At 33.5% G+C, this 14,260-nt stretch overlaps 1 protein-coding gene across 2 annotated transcripts in view; it reads left to right on the forward strand.

Annotated features, from left to right (window-relative positions):
• Nucleotides 1-13,598: 13,598 nt before the first annotated feature.
• dlg4a (discs, large homolog 4a (Drosophila)) overlaps nucleotides 13,599-14,260 on the forward strand; it is a 72,150-nt gene continuing 71,488 nt past the window's right edge. For both annotated transcript variants that reach the window (XM_073839541.1, XM_073839543.1), the window contains exon 1: nucleotides 13,599-13,728. In XM_073839541.1, coding sequence (XP_073695642.1) covers nucleotides 13,639-13,728 — 90 coding nt within the window. In that variant the 5' untranslated portion in view covers nucleotides 13,599-13,638. The remainder of the gene's footprint in view (nucleotides 13,729-14,260) is intronic.

The raw sequence follows: 14,260 nt of genomic DNA on the forward strand, positions 1-14,260 counted from the left end.
ATACTGATTGGCAGTGTTTGGGAAAGTTACTTTTAAAAGTAATGCATTACAATATTGAGTTACTCCCTAAAAAAGTAACTAATTATGTTACTTAGTTAATTTTTATGGAATGTGTTACGTTACTTTTGCGTTACTTTTTAAATCTGGGCAGGGCTTGCTTGTTTGTTTTTAATATAAAAAGTTCTATTTTTGGCAAATGTGAAAGCCTTTTTACACCAAAAGCCTCAGGCTTAGAGAAAAAGTAAATTGACGTCTGTACAGTAGACCGCAGAAGAACAAATGTCAACTATTCAGCAATAAAAAAAAGGAAAACAAATGTTAGATTAACTTGAGTCATTTTTGCTTATTAGTATGGATGAATTGGATCATCGAAGGTTGGCAGCAAAGACATCGGTTAATAAAATGGGATTAAATACATAAAGGATATTTGTATTATTTAGCTTATTTAATTATTGCAGGTTTGCGTTGAATTTCAGTGTTTTTATTCATTTTGAGGAACACTGTATCTGTTTTTTAGTGAGTGAGATGAATTAATGCATGTTCACATTTATTCTAGAACTAAAGTAACATCTTACTCACAATTTCTCTCAACATGGGGACAGCTTTTAATAAATAAATGGGTGGAAAAAGTAACTGCCGTTACTCATTTGAAAACACAACTCAGATATTTTTCTGTCAATTAAAAAGAAATGCGTTACTTTACTAGTTACTTGGAAAAAAAGTAATATTATTATGTAACTTGTGTTACTTGTAATGCTGCTGATTGGCCAGTGGCAGGAAACGTGTTATGCTTCAAACTGTTTTGTTTCATTGAAGTATCAACTATTTTTCTTCTGAAATGCCTTAAAAGATAGATATAAAAATAGACAGAAATGTGCAGTCCTTGGGAGCCAGATAAAATTAGATCACTTGGTTCAGGAGTTCATATTGTCATTTCAGACTGTTGATTGATTTTATCCTCGCAAATCTGAGCTCAGTTTGAGACGTTGAGAAGGTTTAGGACAAATGTAGGGCTCTTTTCTTAAAGAAGAAACAGGAGATTTGATTTTGCTCACTGTTTAATGCAAGACACCACAAGTGAGTAGGGTAAAAATACTGTCAACAAACTCATTTTAACCATATTTTTAGTGATAAAATATCATAGAAATTAGTATAAATGATATTTGAAACCTTAAGAATATAGAAAGACTGTAAAAACTAATATGATCAGTAAGTCATGGCAAGTTCTGTTTTTACATGACTTTTACTCATCAAAATACGTTTGGCAATTTTGTAACTTTTTTGTATAAGTTCTAGTAAATTCAACCAGATTTTTCGTGGAAATTGTTTTAATGTAATTTAAGTTTAAAGGACTCATATAAGTTTATTATATTGCCAAATTTTAAGGCAGCAAACTGCAATTGAATATGAGTAGAAGTCGGTGTGATATTTTATTTTTCATTATTTTTTTTTTAATTATTATTATAAAGTATTAGTATTTAATATGTAAGTGCTGCTGAAGTGGATATTCCCTTACGAAAAAGAAGTTTATTCAAGTGTGCTATTAGTATACTACTTTTAAACTTAAAAATAGGAAAGTATACTTTCAGTATACTTTTTTATGAAGTTCTCAGAAATGTGCTTTATATACTTCTCAGAAATATACTTAAAATTACATTTAAGTACACTTGACTTATACTTAGAAAAAGTATATTTGAGCTGTACTTGTGCTCTGAGAATCAGTGTTTTCATTGTTATATGCTAGGGGTGCTATTGAACATCCTCTGTACAGAATTTCCAAAACACAAGTGAAAAAGAAACCGAAACAACAGATGCTTCCACATGTAATCTAACACAATCATCAGACATAAAACAGCATCAAAACCATAGATATAGAAAACTGTGTAACAGTATGGAATAAAATGTTGACCCATGAAGAGGTAATAATGACTAGGTGTTGATCTACATTTTGATTATTATGAATAGTCTTTTTTTTAGCTTTTTGTTCAGAATTTTGTTTATTTATTTATTTTTTATGAAACTTACCCACATTCAAGTGTTTAGATAAAAGAATGCATGAAGCTGGAATAAAATGTTTTTGTTTACAAGCCGATGCCCTGTTCTTTCTTTTGATGTTTTGTATGTACAGATATTTATGTAACAAAATATATACAAATTAATACCTAAATAGGGACATAGTAGTATACTTAAAGTATGATATAAAGTTCACTTAAAGAAAACTTATGTGTATACTTACAGTATAAATCTACTAAACTACTAGTTTACTGAGACTATACTTCAAAGTGAACTAAAAATGCATTATTTAACCAAAAATGCAGTATTTAATTGGTAAACTATCAGTATACCTGTAAGTTCACTTTTAGTATACTTGTAGTACAAACTAAAAACATAGATGTAAACTAGTTGTGTACTCAAAGTTTACTACTGTTATACTTAAAGTATACTTTTATATACTAGAAAAGGGGCCAATTTAGTCCCAAGGAATATTGAAATAGTACACTTCAAAGTATACTACTAGTACACTCATTTTTGTATACTACATAAAGTATACTTAAAATATACTTGAACTTTATTTAAGTATACTTCTTTTTGGTAAGGGTTGACCTGGTGCAGAAGAAAAACTCATGAACTTTAAAGATAGGTATTGTAATTGAAATCTACAAGAGATAAAGTGCAAGAAAATAAACACTTAAATGCGTTTTTTTATTATGGAGGTAAACTAGCCTCAAACGTCAAAGTTGAGAGGTGCATAAAAAAATTAAACAGTGGTTTACCCAAAGTGTCTTGCCTTAATCTCTCTGCTGTGCAGGAGAAACAGTTGAGATATAAAGTGGATTTGAGTGTGGAAACGGGATCTCTCCATATGGACGCACAGCACTCACAAACATTTCAAACAGGAGGTTGAGACAGTTAGATTCTGGTGTCCATAGCAACGGGGCTGCTGCTGCTGATATTAACACATTTGAAGTGCCAAGAAGGCAAGTGAAATCATTCTAAGCTTTCCTCTGCTCTCTCTCTCCCGCTCTTTCTCTCTCTCTTTCCATTTCTAAATGACAGGCAGTAGGATGAGAGGTAGTGAGATGAGGAGAAAGCACGCACACACACACACACACACACACACACACACACACACACACACACAGCTATTGAGTCACAGCAGGATACAGGAACCAGCAAACACTGAACACTCATCCACAGAGAACATGCTATGAATGAGGAGTACAACGAATTATGTAATCATAACTAGATAGTTAGATTGAAAGATCAGATTTGATTCCATTGGTGAATTATGGCATTTTGTGGTCAAATATGTTTGTGTTCTGACAAACAAAACTACTATGAAAAACAATACACTGCAAAAAAATGTCTTTTTTACTTAGATTTTTGGTCTTGTTTCCAGCCAAAATATCTAAAAATTCTTAAATCGAGAAGGATTTTTGTAGAAATAGTAAAAATGATTGTCTTGTTTCAGAAAGAACAAGTCGAAATAACAAGCAAAATAATCTGCCAATGGAGTAAGCAAAATAATCTTAAATCAAAGATTATTTTTCTTTTTCTGAGCAAAACCTTACTTAATTTTGACTTGTTTTTTTCTGAAAACAAGACAATATTTTTTACTTGTCCAGAAAATCCTTCTTGATTTAAGAATTTTAAGATATTTTGACTGGAAACAAGACAAAAATTCTAAGTAAAAAAATAATTTTTTGCAGTGTACAATTTTTGTATCATGTTTAATGTTTAAAAGATTCAAATCATATGTTAACTTAATTATACTTTTACAAACAAACATACAATGAATGAAAATGGCAAATGTGTCTATTTAACTACACAAACACACATCATATGAACAGTCAGTCAGTAATGATACCAATCTAGGGTTTTCATTAATTAATACTAAATCCATAATAAAAATAACCACTACATGAAATAAACATTAACTAAAACTAAATATTAAAATAATTTACTTGATTTATGTTATTTGCCAAGGTAACATTTCTAATTTTTGCTTATTTGAAGCAATAAGATAACTAAAACGTTAAAACACAACTAAAACTAAAAACTAAAACTTAACACAAAAACACACACTAAACTTACTAGTTTTAAAATTAAAATAAAAACAGAAATGCTAAAAATAAAATATAATGTAAAATATTAACAAAAGCTATAATAGTATACCTGTGAAAATAACAGGCCTCTAGTGCTTTAGCACTAAAAATTTAACATTTTGGGTTTTTAGATTTTTTTACTTAATCGGAATGCTATGAAACTTGGTACACAAACTGAAAAGGTTAAATGGTCCTAAAAAAAGTCACATTTGTACTTTTTGTGGTCAAAAAAGACTTCATTGGAAATGAATAGGAAGCAAATTGTTGTTGTTATAAGCATAATGTTTGGTACTACACTTCTGTTTAGAAGGTTCTTTAGATTATAAAAAGGGAAGAAAGAGATGGTCTTTAAAGAACGTTTCACTGAATGGTTCTTTGTGGAACCAAAAATGGTTCTTCGATGGCATCACTGTGTAGAACCTTTTAAAGCACCTTTATTTTTAAGAGTGTACATCCAAACAACTCCTACTGAAAGCTCATTGTTTTGTGAAATCAACCTCAAATTTGCAACACAGCTTCTTTAGATATATGGATTTGATTTTCACAGTTTTAGTGCAAATCATTTTTTGAAAAATTTAATTGTACTTTTTTCTTTTCCACAATAATCTGCCATGTTTTTCCTCGAAAACTGCAAATGTATGTGTTTATGTGCATGCTTCTTTAAATGCAAATGAGCTGCTGCTCCCCGCCCCCTTTTCAAGAATAGGGCTGTGCCTTTACAGCTCGTAACTCAGATCTCTGTCAAAAAACATCTGTTTGGTTTTGATTATCGTTTGTTCATGTAAATGGACAACTCTGGTCACATTGTATGTTTGTTTTGAGTGCAGTCAGAAAAAACAGCAACAAAAATGAGTTATTTCCCTTGAACAAAGATAATAATTTGTTCATGTAAATAGACAACTCTAATCACATTGTATGTTTGTTTTGAGTGCAGTCAGAAAAAAAAAACAGCAGTACAGAAATGTGTTATCCTGGGGTTATCTCCCTGTTTCTTTTGCCATGATTTAGCTAGGCTAATGCCAAGGAGCAATAAGCAGTCAAATGAATTAGCAGGTGTGTGTCTTACGCATATGAATATACGTGTGAGTCTGTGGGTGTTGTGATTGCTGCTCTAAACATTATACAGACAGACGCAGCTCTGTTGCATAACCAGCTCCGCTGTGACTCCAGCTCTAATTGGCTGTTCGATCATTTGCATATCTGCATAGGCAAATGTCTTTGCAGCGGTATCCTTAAATTACAGCAATATGTGCACCTTATAACAATGTAATTAATAAATGATCTTCTGTTCTCTTATAAATGATAGCGAATGAAAGCTGAGATAATGAAAAACAAGAAATGAATTGAAGGAGAGGGAGACGCGAACGGACTACAGGGGAACATGATGTTAGATGAGAAGAAGGAGAGCAGGAGGAGCTGAAAGATAGAAGTGAAGATGAGTCTAGAGGGAAATCCGGGGAGTTAATAACCGGATCTAATTTACAGAGCCCTGATACTGTAGACCGCTGTTTGTACCTGAATTTAATTTTGCCCTCTCTGAATCCCACAAAGGTTTACTGGATTCAGAAATTAAGAAACCACTGGGTTTCAAACTGATAATTCATTGCATTCATTATGTTATTTTTAGTTATTTTTAGTATTTGTTGGTCAGGACAGTTTGTTTTTAGAGAAAAAAGCTCTAAATTTCTATGAGGGAAGATGTAACCTCAGGTACCTTTACCTCTGTCTGTCCCTTCTTCAGAAGTGTGTCACTAATGGTGTGTGCAGGTGGCTAAACGCTCGAGTCTGGCCATCAGTTCAGCAGTGTGTGTGTGTGTGTGTGTGTGTGTGTGTGTGTGTGTGTGTGTCTATGCCAGCACGGCCGTCTGTGTGCCAGTGGGGGCGCTGGAAGGACTCTGCTATCCAGAATGCTCACATGAGCATCAATAATGCTTACGGATATACTGCAGAGTACAATACTACCTGTACTACCCTTACCAAAAAGAAGGATACTTCAAGTATAGTTAAGTAAAGTTCAAGTATATTTTTAAGTGTGCTTTATGTAGTGAGTATACAAATATCAGTTTACTCGTAGTACACTTTTAAGTGTACTATTTCAATACTCCTTGGGACTAAATTGGCCCACTTTCTAGTATATAAAAGTATACTTTGAGTTCACAACTAGTTTACATCTATGTTTTCAGTTTGTACTGCAAGTATACTAAAAGGTATACTATAGATTACTAATTAAATAAGTTTTATGCATACTTTTTGTAGTCTCAGTAAACTACTAGTTTAGTCATTTATACTGTATACTTGTAAGTTTTCTTGAGTGAACTTTACATCATACTTTAGGTATACTACTATGTCTCTATTTAGGTATTAATTTGTATATATTTTGTTATATGAATATCTGAACAAAACATCAAAACAAAGAACAGGGTATCTGCTTGCAAACAAAAAACATTTTATTCTAGCTTCATGCATTTTTTTTTAATCAACACATGAATGTGGGTAAGTTTCATAAATAAAAAAACAAACAACATTTTGGACAAAAAGCTATTTAAAAAAAAAAAAAAAAAGACTATTGATGATAATCCAAACGTATGGAGTTGATCAACACCTCAAAGCTTGACAGTCATTATTACCTCTTCATGGGTCAACATTTTATTCCATTACATTACACAGTTTGACATATCTATGGTTTTGATGCTGTTTTATGTCTGATGATTGTGTTGGATTACACGTAGAAGCATCTACATTCTTCTTCACTTGTGTTTTTGATGTGTAATAGCGCATATAATAATGAACACGCAGATTCTAAAAGCACAAGTAGAACTTAAGTATATTTAGACTTAAATATACTTAAATGTCACTTAAATGTCATTTTAAGTATATTTCTGAGACTGAAAGTATACTTTCCTATTTTTTAGTTTAAAAGAATTATACTTATAGCACACTTAAACTTTTTCTGTAAGGGTATCCTGCACTCTCAGAAAAAAAGGTACAAAAGCTGTCAGTGGGGAGGTGTCCTTTCAAAAGGTTCACCACTATACCTTATTTACCTCTAAAAGGGTGCATAAGACTACCTTAAACGAGAAGTCCACTTCCAGAATAAAAATGTCCTATTAATTTACTCACCCCCATGTCATCCAAGATGTTCACATCTTTCTATCTTCAGTCAAATAGAAATCTGTGCATTGCAAAGCTAGTGCAAGATGAGCACTTGTGGTTAAAACGTATATACAATTTTATAAATATATATTTTAGAAAATGACTAGATAAGACCTTTATTTCTCAGCTGGGATCATTTAGAGCTCTTTGAAGCTGCATTTAAACTGCTGGTTTGGACCTTCAAGCCATTGCGCACCATTGAAGTCCACTAAAGTCCTGGAATGTTTTCCTCTAAAAACTTTATTTCTTTGCGAATGAAGATAGAAAGACATGAACATCTTGGATCACAAGGAGGTGAGTAAATTATCAGGAAATTTTTATTCTGGAAGTGAACTTATCCTTTAAAGGCAAATATTAGTACCTAAATGCTGACAGCTTTTGTACCTTTTTTCTAAGGGTTGTGATTATAGCAGCAGTATTATAATAGAATTATTTATATGGTATTTGTTAATATTTTCAATATTTATTAATATTTTTGTATGCAATCATTTTTGTTCGTTTTTTAATATTTATTTTTAGCTTTTATTGTTTTAACTTTTTGGAATTTTGTTACTTCAAATTATTTTACTTCAGTTAGCTACACTTTTTTAAAATAAAGGTGCTTTACGATGCCATAATATCTGAAAAACCCTTCTGTTTCACAAAAGGTTCTTCAGATTATAAAAAAGGTAAGAGATGGTTCTTTAAAGAACCTTTGACTGAATGTTTTTTTTTTTTGTGAAACTAAAAATGCTTCTTTTATGGCATCGCTGTGAATAACCTTTTGTAGCAAGGCAACATTTGACAGTTTACTCATCAAATTTTTATTTGTTTAACTGAATTTCAGTTATTATTTTAATTATTACAGTTAACATTTCAATAGTTTTTGGTAACAGCAGAAATATCATAGGGGAATTTGAATAGAAACTGCTATTTAGCTACTTTTGCTTTTATAGATTTAAAAAAAAACATTGCTATCATTTATCCATGTTTCTTCTGAACAACTACCTGAACACCAGTTTTACAGTATTTTATTATCATTGAGGAACTATTATAGTTTTATTAGAGTTTATGTAAGTAATTTTGTTGCATGTTTTTGTCGTTTTTATAATTTTTATTTACATTTTAGTTTTAGTAAAATTTAGTAAAACTAAATTCAACTATTTATATGTCCACTTTTGTAAATAGCTGATTTTTTTTTAAATTAATATTATTTAAATATACAATGAAACCAAATATTATTCAGACACCAGATATCATTTTTGATATTTTTTAGTGGGTGCAGGGTGATAATGTGAGAAATGTTGAAGGTGTCTGAATAAATTTTGGTTTGACTGTATTTAAAAAAAAATAATGTTTATTTTATTACAGCGGTTTTAGTTTTAGTTTCAGTAAACTATAATAACCCTCCTGAACACCCTAGCAACCACATTCAGCCATAGCAACCATTCAGAATACCTTAGCAACTGCTTAACACCATGGCAACCACTTTAAAACAGCCTATGTCAAACCGCTTTTGGACAGACAAGCAGCTCTCGTGTTTTCTAAAGAAAATGTTGAAATGCAGATACCTTTATGTTTTGTTCTTCCCGTCCTGTGTAGGGACGTTATGCTGTGTTTGCGTGTGTGTGTTCATGTGCTCAGTATTCCCTCCTGCTCGTCGCCCACCACAGGTTCAGGAAAGCTGTTTATGTGTGTGTTTGGAAGTGATTCGATTACCTTTTGCTACAGCGATCTCCTCTAGGCACTCTCTCCACCTCTTTAGCATTTTCACCACTCCTTTTACAAAAATGTGTGTGTGTGAGAGGCTTCTATATCTATTCAAAGTTTCTTGCTCACTAATGAATGTTTAAAGTTGTCCCTGCAGCTCTGAGGTAATTACTGAACAGACTTTCGCTGAGACAAATGGTCTGGGGATCCAACGCAAGAGAGAGAGAGAGAGAGAGAGAGAAAGAGAGAGTGGGTGGCAATGGAGGCAGAGAGAAGGACTGAGATATAGAAAGGGGAAGGAAGGAGAGAGAGGGGAGTCCATGTGATATCTCATTTAGGTGTGCCTGTCAACTTGGAGTATCTTACGTAATACTTGTGTGCGCATGGAAAACACTTCTGTGGTGAAAATCATTGTGGGGCATTTGTGTTTTCTTAGCTCAAAGCGGTTCGGCTGGCATGCGATTTATATTGATTAATGTCACATGACTTCATTACAATTCATGTTCATGTTGACATCATTATTTTGCATTTTTATCCAATTTTGTATAAAAAGATTGTGACTTTTGTGATTGTGATTCATTTTAAGTGCATCAGTACAGTATATTGGTTTAATAAAAAATGTGGTTTTGATGCATACTAAGCATCAAGGTCTTTCAAAGTCGTTTCTTTCATAAACTAAATTAAATATTGACTAACAAAATATTTTTAGTTTTATCTTGAATGGAAATTCTACTTTATAGCTAATTTCGCTTTTATTTATGGTGAAATCAAGCCCCAATTGCATTAAGTAACATTTTGGCTTGCGTCTAAAGAAAATATATTGATTAAGTATACGTTTTGTATAATAAATAATTGTGTTAGTTTGTATGAAAATGAGGACATTGGCATATCTCAGAAAACATGGCTGCCATTGACCAATGAATTTTGAGTACCTATTAGACAAGATTAACAAACTTTTAACGATCGGAACGAAACTCAGTGGACATGTTCGACTCTTGGTCCTAAAGGTCTGTAAGAAATTTCAAAGAAATTGGCCACTAGTTGGTATATTCATATCATCTGATAGATCTCCTCATGCTAAGCAACTTTCCATATCTGTCAATCAAACCATTCATTTATTTTCAAAAGTGTGAAAACCCTACTTTTGTGAACTATAGTCCTAATTTTTTTTTTTTTTTTTGCTAAATCTTGATCAAACCACTGCAGCACAATTCTCTGGACTCTCCAGATCAATATTTATAAAAAAAAATATGTTCAATTGTCTTTTGGTTGGCTATAATGGGGTAATTTAGAAAAGGGGTGTGGCCAAGTATACCCAAAAGCCTATAAAACCTAAACAAAAACTCCAAACTTTATGAGTCTTGTTGAAAACATGTGTCAGATAACTCTTAACAAGCATTGAAAGTTTCATGGAGTTCAGACCATAGGTGGCGCTATAACAAATAAAAAGGCTTCAAAAACACACAAATTCAATGGTAAAATGCCTCAAATTGCTAAAATAATGCTCACATATTCACACAAACACTAGATGTTCATATCATAAGATCTCCTTATTCTAAACAACTTTGTTTCTTGAACCATTGCTGTCATTCCAGCTGTTCTTTAAATATTTGATATTATTTAAAAAAAAATACTTTTGTGAATTAGTCCTAGGTTTTTAACTCAAAATCAATAAAATTGCTACAGTACAATTCTCTGGACTCTATGTCAATAATTATCAAACAAAATGTTGAACATTTGCATTTAGACTGTTTTAACAGAGCCATTTCTTAATATGCAAATGCAACCACTAGATGGCAGCAAAGGATCACTCATTGGCTCATTCTATCACTTATATAGTACTTTTCTCAGGTTTTATTTTGGTACTGACATTCAGATAGTTTAAAATCATAATTATTACATTTAAAATCACATTTTGTCAAAGTTTACCACTTCATTTGCATTGAGGAATCACATTTTGCAATTATGCCACATTATGATTAAAGTGAGACCTGAAAATTGCATTATAAAGAGAAGACTTGCAGGAAGCATTTTGATACCTACAACAAAATGTCTTTGCATGTCTGTGTATATGTATGCTTACTTTGTATTAATCTTTCATTTCAGGTTGAGTATGTGTGTGTTGCAATATTTTTCATCATGGATGTGTTGTGATTTCCCAAAATTTCAGGTTGGATGCATTAAAGGCCTTAAAATGTTTGAACCCCGATAACTGCTGCTTGCAGCTATATTTTTTAATATAATTTGAGAAAAACTATAAACATAGTTTTTTTTAATTGGTCCAAAGTATAAATTTTTTCAATGCTCTGTTCCTTAAAAAAGCAGTTTTCCATTTTAGATCCTTTGTTTCATTTTCATCACGCTCGTTTCATCCTTCTTTGTTTTGACCTTTGCTATTAACCTTTACCGTTGACCTCTGACACGGCCATCATTATGCATAGTATACTAACCATTGTGCATCTGTCAGATAAGCGTACAGAGATGATGCATTGCATCTGCTGACGCTCGGGCCTCGTCTTCAGCACAACCCTCCAACCTTTAAGCAATATTTATGTACGAGGGGAGGCGGTTAAAAGCAGGTCATTATCGTAGATCTTATTTCCCAGGGGACATCTCTGTTGTGGGCTGGATAATTCAGCGCTCTCTTGGAGTACTGCGTGTCTCCTCAGTAGTGCATATTAGCGGTGAGGATAAAGCCGAGCGTCAGTAGATCTGGCTGCGGATGTGCCGTCTCAGCACTCTCCTGTGTCACACACACTCTCCACAAATGAACCGGAAATACACAGTCGAGTATTGCTGAGTATTTTAGCACACCATTACAGAAGTGCTGTAATTGAACACTGAGGGTAATAGGGTACTGCAGGGATGATGGATTTTTATATGCTAAAAACCTGAAAATGAGTTAGCATTTTAGCATTTCTGGTTCCATCGTCCTGAAGTCAGTGGGTTTTTTGAATGGGTTTTTGGTTATATGTTTGAAATAGTCACATAGTCATGTTTTTTCTACATCAGTAAAACCCCTTTGTGGCTTTTGAAAGCTTTTACTTGTAAAAGTCAATTGCTAGCAAGTGGCTAAATGGGACTACAGAGGTTGTCGGGACATTAAACGTCATCATGCCAAACAGATAAACTCATCCATTCATTAGTTGCTTTGTGTTTATAGTCATGCTCTTGCAAACTATATTAACTCAAACTTTTAGGGAAAGTGATTTAAAATAAACACTGAAAGGCTACGTTAACTTTTTACTTCTGGTGTTTATTAATGGAAAAACCATGATACGTCTGGGAAATAAGGTACGATGGCATTTTTTTGTTCCATGTTAAAAGATCTAAATTATGAGATTAAAGTTGTAATATTTAGAGAATAAAGTCGAAATGTTTAGAGAATAAAGTTATAATATTTTGAGAATAAAGTCGAAATTTTTCAAGAATAAAGTCTAAATTATGAGAAAAGGGTCAAAGTGTTTCAAGAATAAAGCTGAAATGTTTTGACAATAAAGTCAAAATTTTTCCAGAATAAAGACGAAATTCCAAGAATAATGTCAAAATTACAAAAATAAAATGTTTTGAGAATAAAGTTGAAATTACGAGAAAAAAGTCAAAATGTTTTGAGAATAAAGCCAAAGTTACAAGAATAAAGTTTAAATTATGAGAATAAGGTTGAAGTTTTTCGAGAATAAAGTTGAAATGTTTTGGATTTCACTCGATATCTGGGCGCATTTAAACTCTTTGTGGGGAAAATCGAAGGTACAGCATTTGGTTTAAACCTATGCTTATATCTCTTTCAGTATGTGGTCATCATATCAATATTTCATTTTCTGAGTTCCCTGCTAAAAAAAAACAGCCAAAACCATCCTAGGCTGGTTGGCTGGTTTTAGCTTGTTTTAGTTGGTCTCCCAGCCTGGGAAGGTGGCCAAAACCCCTCTAAAACCAACCTGTTGACCAGCTAAAACCAGCCAACCATCCTAGGCTGGTGTTAGCTGTTTTTTTTCAGCAGAGTTGTGTATTGCGAGTTGTGTTGCGGTAGAAATGGCGTAGCTCAGTGCTAGTATCTCACTGAGTGCAAATGTTTTACGTAATCAAAATAATAGCGCCCCCCATAGTCCAAAATATGAATAGTGATGTGGACTTTTAAATAACATACATCTTTAATTGGTTTCTACAACATATTTAAGTGAGAGACGTCATTGCCAAATATATAGCACAAAACCAGCTACTTCCATCTTAAACCAGCTAAGACCAGCCAACCTGCCTATGCTGGTTTAAGCTGTTTTTAATTTTTCAGCCGACGCTCTTTTATATTTAAAATACAGACCCAGTAAAATGACCGCACATCATTACAAATAAGCGTCAAATCCCTCTCCTTTCCACAAATGAAAAATCCAACCGCATTCATAATAGACGCCCTACAATAACGATTGACCACTTTACCGCTCCGCGTGACGCAATCCTCTCGTGGCTTGTTGCTTTATTAACTTTGCAACACGCTCCTCGAGATCCTCGCTTGTTTTATTCCGTGTAGCTAAACGTCATGCGTGAATGTCTTATTTTGCCACTGTCACATTTAAAGCGCAAGCGTGTCTCTCCTCCTCCTCTGCTCTGCTCTGCTCTCCTCCTTCCGCGCGCTCGTCTTGTGGAGAGGCGCGCGCTGTCGGTCTGAACGCTCGTCGGTGTTCAGCGCTCGGGCAGGATGTTTGTGTCCGTGTGGTACGCCAAGAAAATGGGCCGGCGTTTTATCAACAACGTCCGGAAAGCTAAAAAGCAACGCCACCGGATCATGGTAGGAATTGACGGCTTTCTAAATATTCTGTCATTTGGGTTTGGAGGCTGTTCATCCCTGTAGTCATAAATTCTTGACGAAGTAACGTTAGTGTGTGCATGACTTCTGTTGGCATTTCTGATCTGATTTGGAAACAACCCGAGAGGAATCTATACTGTAACTCATTCCTACAAGATTTAGCCTATATTTGATATTTGTAGTGTGTGTAGACGAGTTCTGGAATAATAATGTATTTATTTTTTGAACTCTGTGTTCCATCTGAGTCTTACAGAACAGTTAGAGGAATCACAGGGGAGCTTTTAAACGAGCATTTTTGTATCCTTGTGGAAGCTACAGGGAACCATAGCCTTCTTTCTAGTCTTATATATGATGTTAAAGATAAAACTGAGTTCTGAGGAGCGCCACTAATCAGATCCATAGTCTGGTCTAGTCTCTGTTCACAGCAGATGGACGCCTAGTGCGTCAGAAGTTGCAAAATGTGAAAAGTTAAAATTAGGGTGTCTGTGTGTGAAATGGTGCTTCTGACAAATGG

This window comes from Garra rufa, chromosome 5, assembly GCF_049309525.1.
Source record: "Garra rufa chromosome 5, GarRuf1.0, whole genome shotgun sequence".
Classification (NCBI taxonomy): Eukaryota; Metazoa; Chordata; class Actinopteri; order Cypriniformes; family Cyprinidae; genus Garra; species Garra rufa.